Genomic DNA, 15,325 nt, shown 5'->3' on the forward strand with positions numbered 1-15,325 from the left:
CACTACTCAACTCCAGAATATCCACAAAGCATCTTCCACCCAAATAAGTGGTCAAAAAAATGATGGTTAATAAAACAGATGAGCAAGAGTTATACTGGACGTTATTGGGAATGATAAATTAAGAGCAAGAGGATTGCAGGAAAATAACTTAAGATGTCTAGTTCCACTTGTAAATATGGGCTCTTCCATGAGCTACAAAGCATCTCAAACTGCAGAAGTTTCTGTAAAGTTGTAAGTTTAAATCTTAGTTTCCCTGAGTTCATCATGAAATTCAGTAAAATACTTGTCTGCATATTTATATGATAAACATATACACCGAAACAACACTTCAGATGCCAAACTACTCACCAGCTAGGGTTTATTTTTAATATCTTCTACATATGTGTTAAAGGACATGGGAGAATTTAAAGTTACCTGAAATGCATTGTTAAACATGGTTGCTACTGAAAATATTTAATTCATTTGATGACATTACCGACCTGTAAGCAAGCTGTTTTCTGGACATAGCTATACAAAGATTCATATTAGACTAAAGCAAATGAAAGCCATGGAAGAGACTGACCTGCTTATTACAGCTGAGCATGCACATATCACATCAGAAATACAATAAATTTGTTTCTTACCCTCAGGTGCATCTGCATCACAATCTTTAGATACAAACGTCACATTCCTTGGCTGGCCATCAATTGTCGTATTACTCTACATTATAAATACAGAAAATTAGTATACTAGTCTACCAGCAATATTCTTCCACACAATGATAGTCCCCAAAACAAACACATCTCCCAATAAAATATTTTATAAAAAAGGCTTTGACAAACCTTTTACAATATTCAAAAGGATTAAGACTGGTTTTGACTATATATGCAGAGTACGCCCTAAGTGGTACAACATGTCAAAATATGCTTTCCTCTAGAAAAAAAATAGCTTGTGTTCCTTTTTAAAGACTTGTGAAAACTAAGCTTCACCTCTGAAATTAAACATTTTAACTACACGTAAAATGGATTTGGAATTCAATCGTGATGATGAAAACACCATGGAAGTATTAGGCTTGCATATGATACCTAATGCAGTTTACTTCTGGTCTAAAAGTGTATCCAATACACTCAGATAGCCAGAGCTGAGAAAGACCAATTATGCTGGAGTGAACTATGGAAAACCCAAATATTCCTGTTTCAGAGTCTCAATTTTTTTGAAAACTGGCCCTTTCAGAGACTACAGAAAGCCTGCGTGACACACTTTTGAATAATCAGTGAACAATTTCAGCACAGTCCAATGCAAATCCTTTTTACTACATGATTTTTTTTCCACACACTAGTACACTTCAAAGGGTCTCATTTCTATTGCATGTATTTTCACCCTCAAGATTTCCTAAAGAGAAAGCCCTCTAAAGAAATCGGTTTTCTTCAGGCTGAAGAAACCATGTCCCTTAAAACCTACCAGAAATCCATAGAAATCAATAAAGACAAGCTTTTCTCTGAGAACATTTATCAATATTAAGTAAATTCAGCTTTGGCCCTGAACATTCAGGAGAAACAACCAAGTATCTACCCTAAAAAGCAGCAGTTTGTGAGAGTAGTTAACTTCATTTCATGCAAACACATGGAAGCATAGAGACCACTACTGCCTTAGAAGAAAGTGATCTAAAACAGAGTATAATCGGCACAGGAAAAAGGAACTGAAGTAGAACCAAAAGTAAGGATTATGTGTATGTCGTAGTTCAGCCCCAATCAGGACCAGACTACGCAGTCTCTCTCTCACTCTCCCTACCCTCCAAGAGAATAGGCAGAGATAATATAAGAAAATACAGCTCAAGGTTTGAGATAAGGACAGGGAGAAATCCTTAAAGTTACCATCACGGGCAAAACAGACTCGACTTGGGGAAAACTATTCATTTATTACTAAAAACAGCAGAATAATGAGACAGAGAACAAGATAACCTCCCTCCACCCCTCCCTCTTCCCAAGCCTAACATTATCTCTACCACCTTCCCCCCATCCCAAGCAGCACAGGGTAGAAGAGGGAATGGGGGTTGTGGTCAGTTCCTCACTCATTGTTTTACGCTGCTGCTTCATGGTCAGGGGAAGAACTCCTCACATTCCTCCTCTGCTCTGTTGTGGGGTCCCACCCACGTGCCACAGTCCTTTGTGAAACTGCTCCGGCATGGGTCATCTCTTCCACAGGGTGCAGCCTCTTCAGAACGGCTACCCCAGCGGGCCCTCCATGGGCCACAGCCTCCTTCAGGCATCCACCTCCCCCAGTACAGGGTCCTTCAAAGGCTGCAGGTGGATCTCTGTTCCTCCATGGACCTCCATGGGCTGCAGGGGGACAACCTGCTCCACCATGGTCATCACCACAGGCTGCAGGGGAATCTTGGCCAGGAGCTGCATTACTCCTCCCCCTCCTTATGAACTGACCTTGGCATCTGCAGCCGTTCCTCTCACAAGAAAAATTCTTCACAACAGGCTGGCAGACGCCTCAGAATCTCTTCACATCATCCATCTCATCTCCTCTCCACTTCTTGCAGCCGGTCCGGGCCGAGTCTGGCCCAGTCAGCCGCCTAGCGAGAGGCCAGAGGGTGAGGCCTGCAAGGCCCATGAGGCCTGTACCTCCGCCTCTGCACCTCTGCCCCCGCTCAGCTGCTTCACATCTTTTTTTCTTCTGTTTTCCCCTTCTTAAATACATTATTGCAGAGGCATTATCACGGAACATTCTGCTACCAATCAGCTCAGCCTTGGCCAGCAGTGGGTCCGCCCTAGGCCCAGCTGAGTCCACTGAACAAAGGGGAGCAACTTCTAGCAGTTTCCTACAGAAGCTACCACCTTAGCCACCCCCCCACCTCACTAAACAAAACCGCAGTGTAGACAGAAACAATAGGGTAAGAACAGAAGACACCACATTTCAATTATTCAGTGTACATCTAGCAGTGGTCCATCTCCAGGAAGTATTCCAGGTTGTCACCATTACAACTTACACTGCTCAGAGCGTTTCTTTCAGAAGAACAGCATTTTACACTGTACACTTACACAAGGGCATACAAAAATCAGAGCAATCAGAGTCTTGCTGTTTCAAAATTCTGTTTTTATCTTTTTTAATTTTAACTTTTCAATAGTAGGAATTCAGAACACACCATGTAACAAAAGCTAAACCTGCAGGTTTCCTTGAACATTGGTGTTTTTTTTCCAGGTCTGATAGCATCCTTGTTCTCCATGAACACTCCTGTAATTTAAGACTTCTGACATATCTGGGTTCAACTCTAAATGCTTTCCACAAGATCAGGGCACTGGCACATACCTCAGTCATAAAGTCAGTTCTCTTTCCCTAGCAATCCTGCTCTCTTACACAAGGCAAAAGAACGTCTGAATATGATCTAGGAATTGCGTTATAAATAGTACAATCAGTTCCTGGCTTGTATATTATAAAGAGACCTACTAGTAGTTAAAAAAAATATGGCTACAAAAGAGCCTTCAAAACTGAGAACAGGCACTTTGAAAGGCACTGTAAACAGTATATATTTGACAGAGAAGGTAATATTTTGAAATACGTATTACATCTCACCTGTACCAAGTATTTTTGGCTTCCATACATAACATACTGAGGGGCAAGACTGTAGATCATGTAACTTGTATGAAGAACTATTAACAGAAGTATCATACAGAGAAACAAGAGCGCCTGAGGTCGAGTTTTCCCTCGTCTGATTTTATAAAGCTAAAAACAGAACACATACAAATATTAACAATTAAAAATGTTCTCTATTCTGAAGATACTTAAAATCCTCTTTAATTGAAGTAGCAGCTTTAATTTTAGTGACAGAAGTGAGAGGTTGCTAAAATTATCCTCTAGCAACTTAATTCCAATGAGTCAAAGCAGGTTTTCAGGTGTATTTACCTGTGTTTCAAAGCACAGCTATTTAACTAATTTAATTGTTGATTGCATCAATGACCCAGAACATTTAAAAACCAGTAGTCAGCAGTAAGATTTAAATGGTATCACCTATTACTGATAATAAACTGTGCACTGTTTTGTCAAAAAATGTGTCCTTCCGTTAAGGTGAGGCATCATCTATCACTACACATCTAATCAGATCTAGAAACAGAAGAGGGAGTTATGAGAGAGTATTCCCAGGCCCTGAGAAAACTTGCACACCATATGGTGGCATATTTTCCACTTCGTGCTGTAGGGAACAATATTAGCCCTTGTCATTACCGTGTAGATATCACTATTCTGTAATCCTCAAAGGCTCAGTTTGAGTACCATATTAGGGTAAAGAAGCCAGCAACTGAGCAGTGAATGATGGAAGACCCAAGCCAACAGCCAATCTCAACTCATGGCAAGGACTCAGGGTCACTGTTAACAATTTTGGAGTATCACTGGTCACAATTTGGAAGCATCACCACATGAAACAGTACCAGTAGTAAAGAGGAAGTAGGCACAGAAGCAGGGAAATATTTAACCAAGAATCATAGGTATGAATGGCATCCTGTTGGATACAAAGGTGCTTTTTCAAATACAGTAATATTTTATTTGCATCATCTTTGGATACGCCATATCATCACTGTACCATTTTATCTCTTATCAAGCTAGATTAACTTGCTTGCCACCTAAAAAGCAAGTCAAGTACTACTGATCACATGCACATTTCAGATTTTGACCATAAAATTCACTAACACCTCCAGTGTATCAGAATCATATGGCTTTAACTTAGAAAAGTCGGAAGCCAAAGTTACACTGATTAAAAAATAGTCAGCTGACTCTTTCAAGTGTTTATCAAACTAAACATCAGTTTTTGTTGTTTTGGTCTAGTAACTTAGCAAAACAGAACACCTTTCAAAAGCACTGAAAATTACACAACAGGCTTCTAACACTCAGACATACAGCCAATGCTCTATGCAACATCTAGTATTTATGAAGCGCTATGTACATAATGACTATTTACTAAATATATTCAATATCACATATTTGTTAAAACATCTTACTGAGTACTATAAACCAAGCTCTTAAATAATATTTACCCTTATCCAGAAGAACCATATACCCATATTTCGAATCCCTGCCATTGAAGTGAAGATAAAGTACATAACAATAGTTGTAATAAGAATATAATCAAGTGGAAAAACCTAGAACAAGAACACAAGCAGTTAACAAGACAAGAAAACATTCAAACTAGAAAATAAGCTCTTCACCCACTTAAAGCTAAATAAGTAGATCCTGCTTTCAGAATCTGAGATAGTAAGAGTCCTCCCCTTTAAGAGTTTTACATAGCTGGCTCCAAATACAGCTAATAACACTTGCTGCTAATAGAGCTTATACAATTAGTTTGTGAAAGCAACTGAGCATTTTTCTTAATTTAAAACCTGTCTCAATTTTGAAACATTACACATTCTTAGGCCAAGAAATACTTCATTCCATTCTAAGAGTACATTTAAAAGAAAGTTCAGTGGCAACAGTAGTTTTAGAACTGTATAGGCATTCTATTTGTGAACTTTTCTGAAAGTATTTGCATACAGATCTTGATTTTTATATTTACATTAATAACAGGTTGAGATAATACTGCTACTGAACACTACTTTTCTCAGTAAACTGCAAGCTTAGGTGTTCAATAGTTTTAGAAACCATGGGGAAGCAATGCATTGTGTCAAACTATTACATTAAGAATACAAAGAACAGAGGAAAGTAAAGCACTAGCTTATGTTAACACTTTTTCTTGGCTTACCCATGACTGATTGCCAAATTCATATGTGGCCTTGTTGCCTTCCAACCCTACTGAAGTTAATAGATGTTTGTTCTTATGTAGGGTTTGTTTTAAAGACTAACACATTACTGGAGCACTCATAACTGCACAGAGTCTAATATATCTTCCAAGGTGCAAAAACATATTAAGTGAAAAACGTATTTACTTTACTTAAGGAGGATATACTATCAAGTATACAAACAATTACAATGTACATAGGGCATGAAAGTTGTTTTTATTCTGTGCATAACTAGAAGTTACATTCTTCTTAATTGTCACTGTGTTCTCAGATCAAAATTATTCTCAAGCACCACCTTCCTCCAGCAACTGGCTTCCATTCACCCAAGATTTTCATATGAGTATCTAATAACTAGAAGACTTAAGAAGTTGCCTTTCTTTTACAGAAAAAACATCTAGATAATTTTTAGTGAATTACTTGGGGAGGAGAGAAGTTTGCCTTTTGACGGCTTACCAGAAAACAGACAGGGAGCATCCTTACATATGTGTATCACCATTTTTTACTTACTGTTTGAAGAACAGGTAACAGCATATTCAGTGGATTGGTCAGATTAGTTCCTAGAATTATAAATCCTGAGTCGAAGCCAGCTGAATGCAGAGCTTTGTCCAAACTGCAGTAATTAAGAAAAATTAGGTATGTACTACAGTTCTCCCAGAGTTTTGTCTTCAGCTTAATTTAGAAGGGCAGTGAAAAAATAAAAAGCTGCGCTGAGCCCAGAGATTGACAGCTTTTTCATATCTATAGACACAGGCTTTGTTTTACCACATTCACTGCACTTGTTCTGTGAAAAGTTATATTGATTTCTGTGTCTCCTTGGCATTTTAGCTTTTTCCTAGTTTGGGTCATAGAGCTTATTTGCCCAGTCTGAAAAATTAAGAATGCCAACGCTGGAGACCTCTGGTTAATATCAATCTTAACTGAAATCCACCAGATCTGCCACTGGCCATATTGCTTTCAACACCACAAAACAATTACAGTGTAATGCACATCATAATGGATTATACGTGTCATTTACAGCAAGAATTTAAACACCTGTTACCCAGCCAAGAAGTACCTACATGCATTAAGATTCATTCAGGCAATCAGAATACTTCTGTAGTCTGAATTAACTTCCTTAACACATATGGTTAATTTTTCTACTCAATCAGAACTGTTTTCAGCAGCATACAGTCAAATTGAACCATGTCCTTATTTGGATCTGTTGTAGCACATTTTGCTCAGCTTCAGTATATAATATTATAATGAGAAATGCAGCTCTAGTTACAGAAGTGTAGCATAGAAAAGCAGACTGATTCTTGAAGCAAACCACTCCAATTTTGATGTTAGAGCAGAAACTATGTAGTTTAAGTGGTTAAGAAAAATGCTGAAATGTACTTACTTTGACAAGAACAGAGAGACAGTGAAGAGCAGTGCCACGATGATGAAGAACACTCCCCATACAATCTAGAAGTAAAAATTAATTACAATTTAAATGGAAGTGCTTGCAGTTGATACAAGTGAAGACTTACCTAAGCTTCAATAAAAGGACTAATGATCTTGGACCACCTCTAGAGCTCAAACACACTTGAAAAACTTTAGTAAATACTTGAGCAAAGTGCTAGCAAAATATTTACTCTGCTAAACAGGGTTTATGTCAAGCATCTAAAGAGTTAATCATCTAGGATAAGAACCACCTCTTTGCCTGGTGGATACACTAAGCTCAGAATAAAGCGTTACAGTACATCATATGCTACAGAGTAATATAGAAGTCTACCTGTAAGTGAAAAGTGTCATGAAGAACACAAATGAGATGCTATATTAAATGAACACAGCATTTTGCAGAATGCACAAACTATACTTACTATATTATATGTAAAACCTTAATCATACATATGTCTGTGTGTTTAATTAAAGGAAATTAAGAGTTTGTCTCCCTTGGACACCACATCTATGTGCTCATCTTCCAACAGGAGGCAACCTGTGCATAGCTTACATGGGACACCTCACCCTTCCCAAATGAGAGCTCCCTTTTGTAGTGCTACTCAGAGACACTCAATGACTGAATCACTTGGAGGGAGAGAGAAAATTCAAGTAACCAAGCCCAAATACAAGGTCTACTTTTTCCTCGGTTCTGCCTGCAAGTCCTCTCAGTTACTCATCAGCACTGGGTATTTCAAAGCAATTTTCAAAGTTCAAGTTATAGAAATCATGAAGCTGACAAAGTACTTCGATACAAAGGTTTAAGTCACCTAGAAATTCAACTCTGAAGTTGAAGAAAGAAGACTTGAGAATGGACTAGAAAAAAAGTAAAATGCTTGCAAATACTAAGGTAGTAGGAAAAATACTTGAGTTTCAAGAAAATCTAAGCGCGTGCTACTTGAATACTATTACTAACACACCATCTATCAACAAGCAGTTAGAATAAGATTAGATCACTACAAATCACATCACAACAGCCAGATAAAGCCCTCTCTTCTGGAGAAGGTTCTAGAAGAGTTTCCATACCCCTTTAGCTGCACTAGGTGAGTCATCTGCCCCACAATCTTCCTTTGGAGTGCATATTCTATAGAAATATTTTAAACCAAAAAAAGTATAACAGCTGTGGTTATTTGCCCAGCAAGTCATAACCATAGATAAGTACAGGTAAAAATTTTTAATGACCGCTACAACTAAATCAGATACTGCTTTTGTTTCTAAAATCAGCAATAGCCGGCTTTCTTGTAAGCTTTTGCACACTAATATGGAACTGCCTGATGTACAAAGAACAATTTCTTGGCTAAACCAAGGTGGTATATAAAACACCACACTAAGTTCACCAGAAGTAAGGTTTTGCAGACCAACTATATCAGCAGTTAAGCGGGGTTTGTGCATTAAGGTTATTCACATTTTAAAGGATAGATTTAAATAAACAAACAGCTTAAAAAGCTAGATGATTCACTCCCTGAACATAGTCAAAGTATGAAAAGGTTGAGTTTAAACAGGAAGAATTAGAGCAACTTAGCAGTATGTTTAGAGAACTGAAAATAATATTCTGATACCTGTACATTTTGTTTTCCCCATTTCCTTCTCATTTTTATCTTTAGAGGAAGAAGCCATCTTCTTTCAAAGGTGGCTTCATTTCTTTCAGTTATGAATGGTTTGAATGAAGTAGAGTCAAAGAAATATGATTGTTCCTTATAGTCTTAATTAAAACATAGGAAAGTATTTTTATTATGCCTACGAAATACAGTACAGGGACTTTTTTCTCCAAGTTGTCCTCAATAAGAATACTTCCTACTGTTTTTCCTGGGCTACAAGCTAGTTCAGGAAATAGTTCTCCACTTTTGGCACGTTTTCTCCCTCAGTCTTTTCTTTGGAGGGGTTAGGGTCTGGTGCACAAGAATGAGTCCAGATCGCAAACCCATTCAGTTACAACTCCAACTAGTTCACTGTACTTTCCTAGAAACCCTAATCATGAAATATACTCAGATAAGTAAGCTGAACTTCCTAAAACAATAATGTTTTCAGGTTGCTGACTTAAGACAACCTAGACAGACTTACTTCCAAAATTATATATGCAGGAACACAGTGCATGGTCTTTCACATGAAAGAGGGAGTCTCATAGTTTAAATTATTTTATTAACCATAAAACTTGGCACACAGCCATCATGAAAGATTGTATGATTCTGTGATTACGAAAACAATGAGTTTAAATAATTCCTACTAATATAACTTACACTGCCTGAAATGAGTTCCTTTAGCATCTTAATAGAAAGCCTCTACATGGGCAAGTAAGCAAGCAGCTAAAGCAGAAGATAGTAAGAACTGGTTTACTTCAAGCTTTATTTTACATTTGAACATATGGTATTAGGAGACATGCCTAAGCAAAAACCAAGACAAAAATGTCAATATAAGCATCTCTCAATACTAAAGATGGAAGCATGCTACCTCTAGGTCATAGTGAAAGGTTCCATTTCCGTTCAATAAGTCAGGTCAAATAATTTAAAAATATTCAATTGATTACTGTATTTTCCACTGCTATTGCACATAATCAAGTCACAAGTTGATAAGTCTTTTCTGGCACTATTCATGTTCTGTTTACAGAATTTTCCTACTACCTCCCTTCAACTTCCTAAATGTTCCCCTGACCCCTGTATCATCTTTGAGTTATTCAGGAAGTCTTAGCCTCCTGTATCTGCTCCAAAGTCGCAGTCAAGCTAAGTTGTTTCATCTATGGATAATTCTAAAGCGTTAAAGGTATGGAATTTAGGATTTAATTTATTCTGAGCAGGAACGACCACATGATCTATAAACTTTAGCAAAACTTGTTTAAAAAGCCTCAATATTAACTTCTAAAAATTGTTAATATTCACCCCTCCAAAAAGATAAAAGAATACTAACCTACCCAATTCTTTCTAACAGTGATACTCATGTACGAATAAAAAAAAAAATCAGAATCATAGAATGGTTAGAGTTGGAAGGGACCTTCAAAGGTCATCTGTCCAACGCCCCTACAAGGAGCAGGGACATCTCCAACTAGATCACATTGCTCAGAGCCCTGTCCAACCTGGCCTTGAATGTTTCCAGGGATGGGGCATCCACCACCTTGAGCAACCTGTTCCAGTGTTCCACCACCCTCATAGTAAAAAGTTTTTTCCTAATATCTAATCTAAATCTAACTCCCTCTATTTTGAAACCATTACCCCTAGAGGAGGGTGTGAGGAGGAAGCAGCAGCAGAGAAGGTGTTACAGACAATGGCAACCCCCTATTCCCCATCTACTTCCCTATTCCACTGTGCCACTCCAGAGCCAGGACTAAAGGAATGAAGTTGAGCCTGGGAAAGGGGAGAGCAGGGGGCAGGAAGGTGTTTTAAATGGTCTTAGTTTACCATCCAAATACATTTTAATTGGCAATTTTCCTCAGCTGTTTCACCCATAATGGTAACTGGTTGCCCTGTCCATCTTGACTCATACATTTTCCCATCTTATAACCTCCTCCATCCTACTGACAGGGACTGAAAGAGCAGCTGGGTAGGCATTTGGTAGCCAGCCAGGTCAACCTACCACACTATTGCACGACATAACCTACTTTGCAGGAAGTTTCGCACAAATATTCACTAATTTAGCGACAAGTACATATGTACAAAGACAACTTAAATGCTATTAAAGTAACAGTAAAACAGTCCTGCAAGAGCTAAGATGTTTTAAGTGATGGACATTATCCCCTTCACAGGATAGCTCACAGAAAAGTCAGAGTAAACAAGTTTTGTAAATGCTTCATAGCATAACCCTACTGAGCTGAAAAATCTGTCAGGAAAACTTATCCACTTCCAACTCCACTTTAGTCTGTGATTCTTATGTCAACAATTCACAGTGACTGTCACAGCTATTGAGAGAATAAAAAGCATTCAAACCACAGGAACAAGGAGACACTGAATACCATCCTGACCATACCTGATAATGTAGAAGTGACTAATAATTCTACATACTATTCTACAAGAACACAATGAACTTTTGAAGTCCTACAGACAATATATACAGCTAATGCATTTCTCAAATTTAAGGTTAATGTGAAAAGTTAAAGAAACTATACAAGCTACATTGAATCAAAGGAAGCATCCAAGCTGTTCAAGTTAATAGTTAGGATAGTTGCCCTTTAAATGAAAGGGCTAAGTCTAATCTTTCTATGACACAATAGATAAATTCTACTATGAATTTCACACCAAAAGCTTTGTTCAACTACAGTTTCAGCCCATTTCCACTGGTATCCAGTATTAACAGTAGCAATGACATTAAAGGAAATTGGTTTTAGTCCCCTCAGCTTTTCAAAGTGCAAAAGTTTCCTTCATCTAGTTGGCAAGAAATATTATATATGGCAATACTGTTCCACAAAAGCACTGTTTTTTAAAACTAGGCATCTATGAAAATCAAAGTCCTAAGATCAAAAGAGACCAATACCAAAGCTTTACTCCAGTAAGTCTCCTTTGCACTGCTTCAGTACCAAAATGTAAGCTCTATCCAGCTAGCTTACTATTGATCAAGTAACTACCTGGTGCAGTTATTTAGCTCTAGTATTGGCAGCTAAACAATCAGCAGCCACACTTTCACCTAATTCCCTCTCTTGGATGAAAGGAAATGGCCTCAAGTTGCACCAGGGGAGGTTTAGAAAGGATTTTAAGAAAAAACTATTTACTGAAATTGTGGTTAAGCATCGGAACAGGCTGCCCAGGGAAGTGGTAGAGTCACCATCCCTGGAGATGTTCAAAAAACATGTAGACATGGCACTTCAGGACATTGTTTAGTAGGCATGGTGGTGTTAGGTTAACAGTTGGACTTGATCTTAGACGTCTTTTCCAACTTTAAAGATTTGATTCTCTGCTCACCCTGGAAGGGGAGTTGGGAAGGGAAAGGAAAATTCATGGGTTGAGATAAAATAAGTTTAATAAAACAATAAAAACTAAAGCCAATACTACTAATGCTAACAATAATACTAAAATATACAGAATTATACTCAGCTTCAATAGTAGTCATGGGATGTGCACTCCCAGCAGTGGATGCCAGACCGCAGCCACTGAGCACAGCAAGTCCCAAAGACACAATCACTATGAATACCAAGAATCACCAGGCTCATGGGGAACCAGGCTGTGGAAAAAAGCGCTGATGGCAAGCAGAATACCAAGGGCCAGAGCACTCTGGGAAGAAGGGCAAAAAGATCAAGACATCTGTGGCAAACTTCCTGCTTATATACAGAGCATGACATTGATAGCATGGAATAATTGTGTTGGCCAATCTAGGTCAGCTGTCCTGTATCCACTCCTCACAAGCTAAGCACACCTGCTTACTTACGAAGCATGAGAAACTGAAGTAGTTCTTGATTCCCTTAAAAATCTAAAACATGAGTCTCTCCCACACCAGCAACTGCTGCTGGCATGGGAAATTAATTCCATCCTAGCTAAATAAACCAGGACACTTGGCAAGAAGCTCATTTCAAATGCATGTATTCTCAAAGTATCTCACTTCTGCTGGCTACATGCCATTTAGATTAATATAAGCTACCTGTCAGCTATAGAAATCTTCCTTCTCCCTGTTTTCATATGCCTGAAAAAAAGCTAAGATATTCCGATTTTCTATGCCAGTGACACTATAGTAGATCAGCTAGGACTTGCTCCTTCTCAATCTTAATCATATCTTAGGCAAAGTAAAAGGTTTTCCAAAAGCTCAGAGCTTGCTATAGGGCTGTCATCGAGTAATGTAATAATAATTTACAAAATAAGCAGTTGATATTCAGGATGGTAATAAATAAACTTGACCTATGATTTATATAAGAAGAAAACTGGAAGTTATTCCAATTTAAGTCCCAGAAAGTGAGAAAGTTTTACCTTTAGAGGTCGGATAGCTTCACAGAACTTCATCCACCAGCTTTTCTCAATAGACTCCAGATGCCTCTCTCTTCTTCGAAGTGTCCTTAGTCTCTCTTCTAGTTGTCGTACAGTCCGCCTATCCCTTGATGACAGAGGCCGACCATCTCTGCACTGGTTACCAAAAAGTAGTACAAGAGATCAAGGGACACTAAATCAAGAAAAATCACTTGACATATAGTTTAATGATTTACAACTCTAATGACTTTGTAGTATATAACTTACACTGTTTCTATGAAACACTATGATGTAGTGCAAATGTCACAAGCTGCAACAAGTGGAATTCCTATTAAGTGGTAGAAGATTCTCTTCAAAATGAGTATGTTTCAAAATTTGAACAAGGTAGGCAGTCTCCATGGCTGGAAACACTTAAAGTGCTCAGATGTGATCTGAATAATCCAATCTAATTTGAAAGAGTCTTTGCTTTGTGCAGAGGCTTGAACCTGATGACTTTCAGAGGTCCCTTGTAACCAAATTCCACAACTAAGCCAATAATACCAAGTTTGGCATCTGTATTTTCCTTCCAGCATTCCACTGCAGGTACTCAGCTATGTTTCTTGTACTTGCAAGAGCAGTATGACTTGCTGTTCCAAAAATTAACCTTATACAAACCCAAACAAGAGGCACCATTACCCCAAGAATTAGAGGAGTGTACTAGACAATTCTTTGTTTGATGATTATATTTAAGAATGCACTTTAACTCTGAGCTTCTCAATACTGAGCAGGCACCATTATACTCTACTGTAAAACAAGTAGCACATTCTTAAATCTGTTCTATACTAATAGGCAGAAGCAACAAAATAGGCATTAGGTAGCTGAACTGAAGTTGTTTCTAACATTGATATTATTGTATAACAAACTGATCCTTAGATTAAAATATAGTAACAGATGTACTAAAACTATAAGAATCTTTTTTAGTTTTGAAATTCCTTATTTATTTTTTCTTCTTTCTTGAAAAGAGTCTTCCTGCAAATAGTGAAACACTTTACACTTGAAGTTAAAGCCAATCTATTTTAAATAAATTTTTCAAAAAGGTTACAAGACTAAAACCATTCTAGGCACATGTAAGACTTAAATTGGAGATCACAATGTATTTTTAACATGAACACATTCTCCATATCCTGTATAGCACCTCAGTAACTTTAAAGAGGCTTTCTGAAAACAGTCCAAGCTTTGATTATTTAAGGTTAATGAAACAATAGTACCATGTGTACTAATAGCAGACACTACTACATACTGAATCTTTCATTTAGGTTAAGTAGCATACTTTAATACTTCTAGTTTTCATGCTACATTACTCTTGGTAAAATTAACTTTCTTCACAACTTCATGCAAATGTAACTGAAGAACTAAGATTTCAGTTACAGACTGAGGTAGATTTCTGACCATAATTTATAAACCAAGGAAAATTATTTTCATGTCACCATTAGTATACAGACATAACTTAGACTTTCTACTTTTTGATCCTATTTTTAGCTAGATCAAACAAGATCAGTTGCTTGCAAACTCTAATAATACAATAGTCTTCTATAATACATAATGCTTCATTTTTCAAGGATTTCTCATGTTTCTTATTCTTTTCAGCAATACAGATGCCTTTGTTGTACTAGTACTCTGTACAAAACCAAAGCTTTACAGTTTAAACTGTGGGAGACTTCTGGTTAGGTTTCATTATGCAAGAAGACTTCTAGAACACCAAAGGTGCCCACACTGTAGAGATACCCAAGTATCAAGGGAAGACTGTTGGAAATGTTTCAACACTGCTGTGATCTACTATCACAGAACACACAACAACACAGATGGACTGCCAGGATGAAAGTGATACATCTTAATGTCCCTTCCCTCCACTCACAGCTGTGAAAACACTGGTCAAACCTTTATCTGAAATGGGTTAGGGAAAGGGTGTGAGATTATCCCTAACATCTTGTATGTAAAGGAGAAAAGAGTGCAAGCCGAAGGAGAATAACCTAAGTTATTAAAACTATCCTGCTTACATTAGACACAGCATGTCAGCAAGCTGAAAAGTTATCATGGGTTTACAAATGGTGTTAATATCCTAGGGATGTTCAGGATTCAGAACAGGTTTCTATACATACGCTTTTCATGAAGAAATTATTTATAACAACAAGGTACATTAACTGGGAAGCAAGAGTATCTGGGGCTGTTATTTATTCATAAATATGATTAATAGTTTGATGA

At 37.6% G+C, this 15,325-nt stretch overlaps 1 protein-coding gene across 1 annotated transcript in view; it reads right to left on the minus strand.

Moving 5' to 3' along the window:
* The window catches only part of LMBRD1 (LMBR1 domain containing 1), a 75,531-nt gene that overhangs the window by 16,995 nt on the left and 43,211 nt on the right, over positions 1-15,325 (minus strand). Inside the window, exons 9-14 of the mRNA XM_086745513.1 lie at positions 13,088-13,240; positions 7,129-7,193; positions 6,258-6,360; positions 5,013-5,117; positions 3,559-3,708; positions 624-699 (exon numbers count right to left, since the gene is read on the minus strand). Of these exons, the coding sequence (XP_086601639.1) occupies positions 624-699; positions 3,559-3,708; positions 5,013-5,117; positions 6,258-6,360; positions 7,129-7,193; positions 13,088-13,240 (652 nt within the window). The remainder of the gene's footprint in view (positions 1-623; positions 700-3,558; positions 3,709-5,012; positions 5,118-6,257; positions 6,361-7,128; positions 7,194-13,087; positions 13,241-15,325) is intronic.

The sequence above is a fragment of the Chlamydotis macqueenii genome, chromosome 3 (assembly GCF_036417535.1).
Source record: "Chlamydotis macqueenii isolate bChlMac1 chromosome 3, bChlMac1.mat, whole genome shotgun sequence".
Classification (NCBI taxonomy): Eukaryota; Metazoa; Chordata; class Aves; order Otidiformes; family Otididae; genus Chlamydotis; species Chlamydotis macqueenii.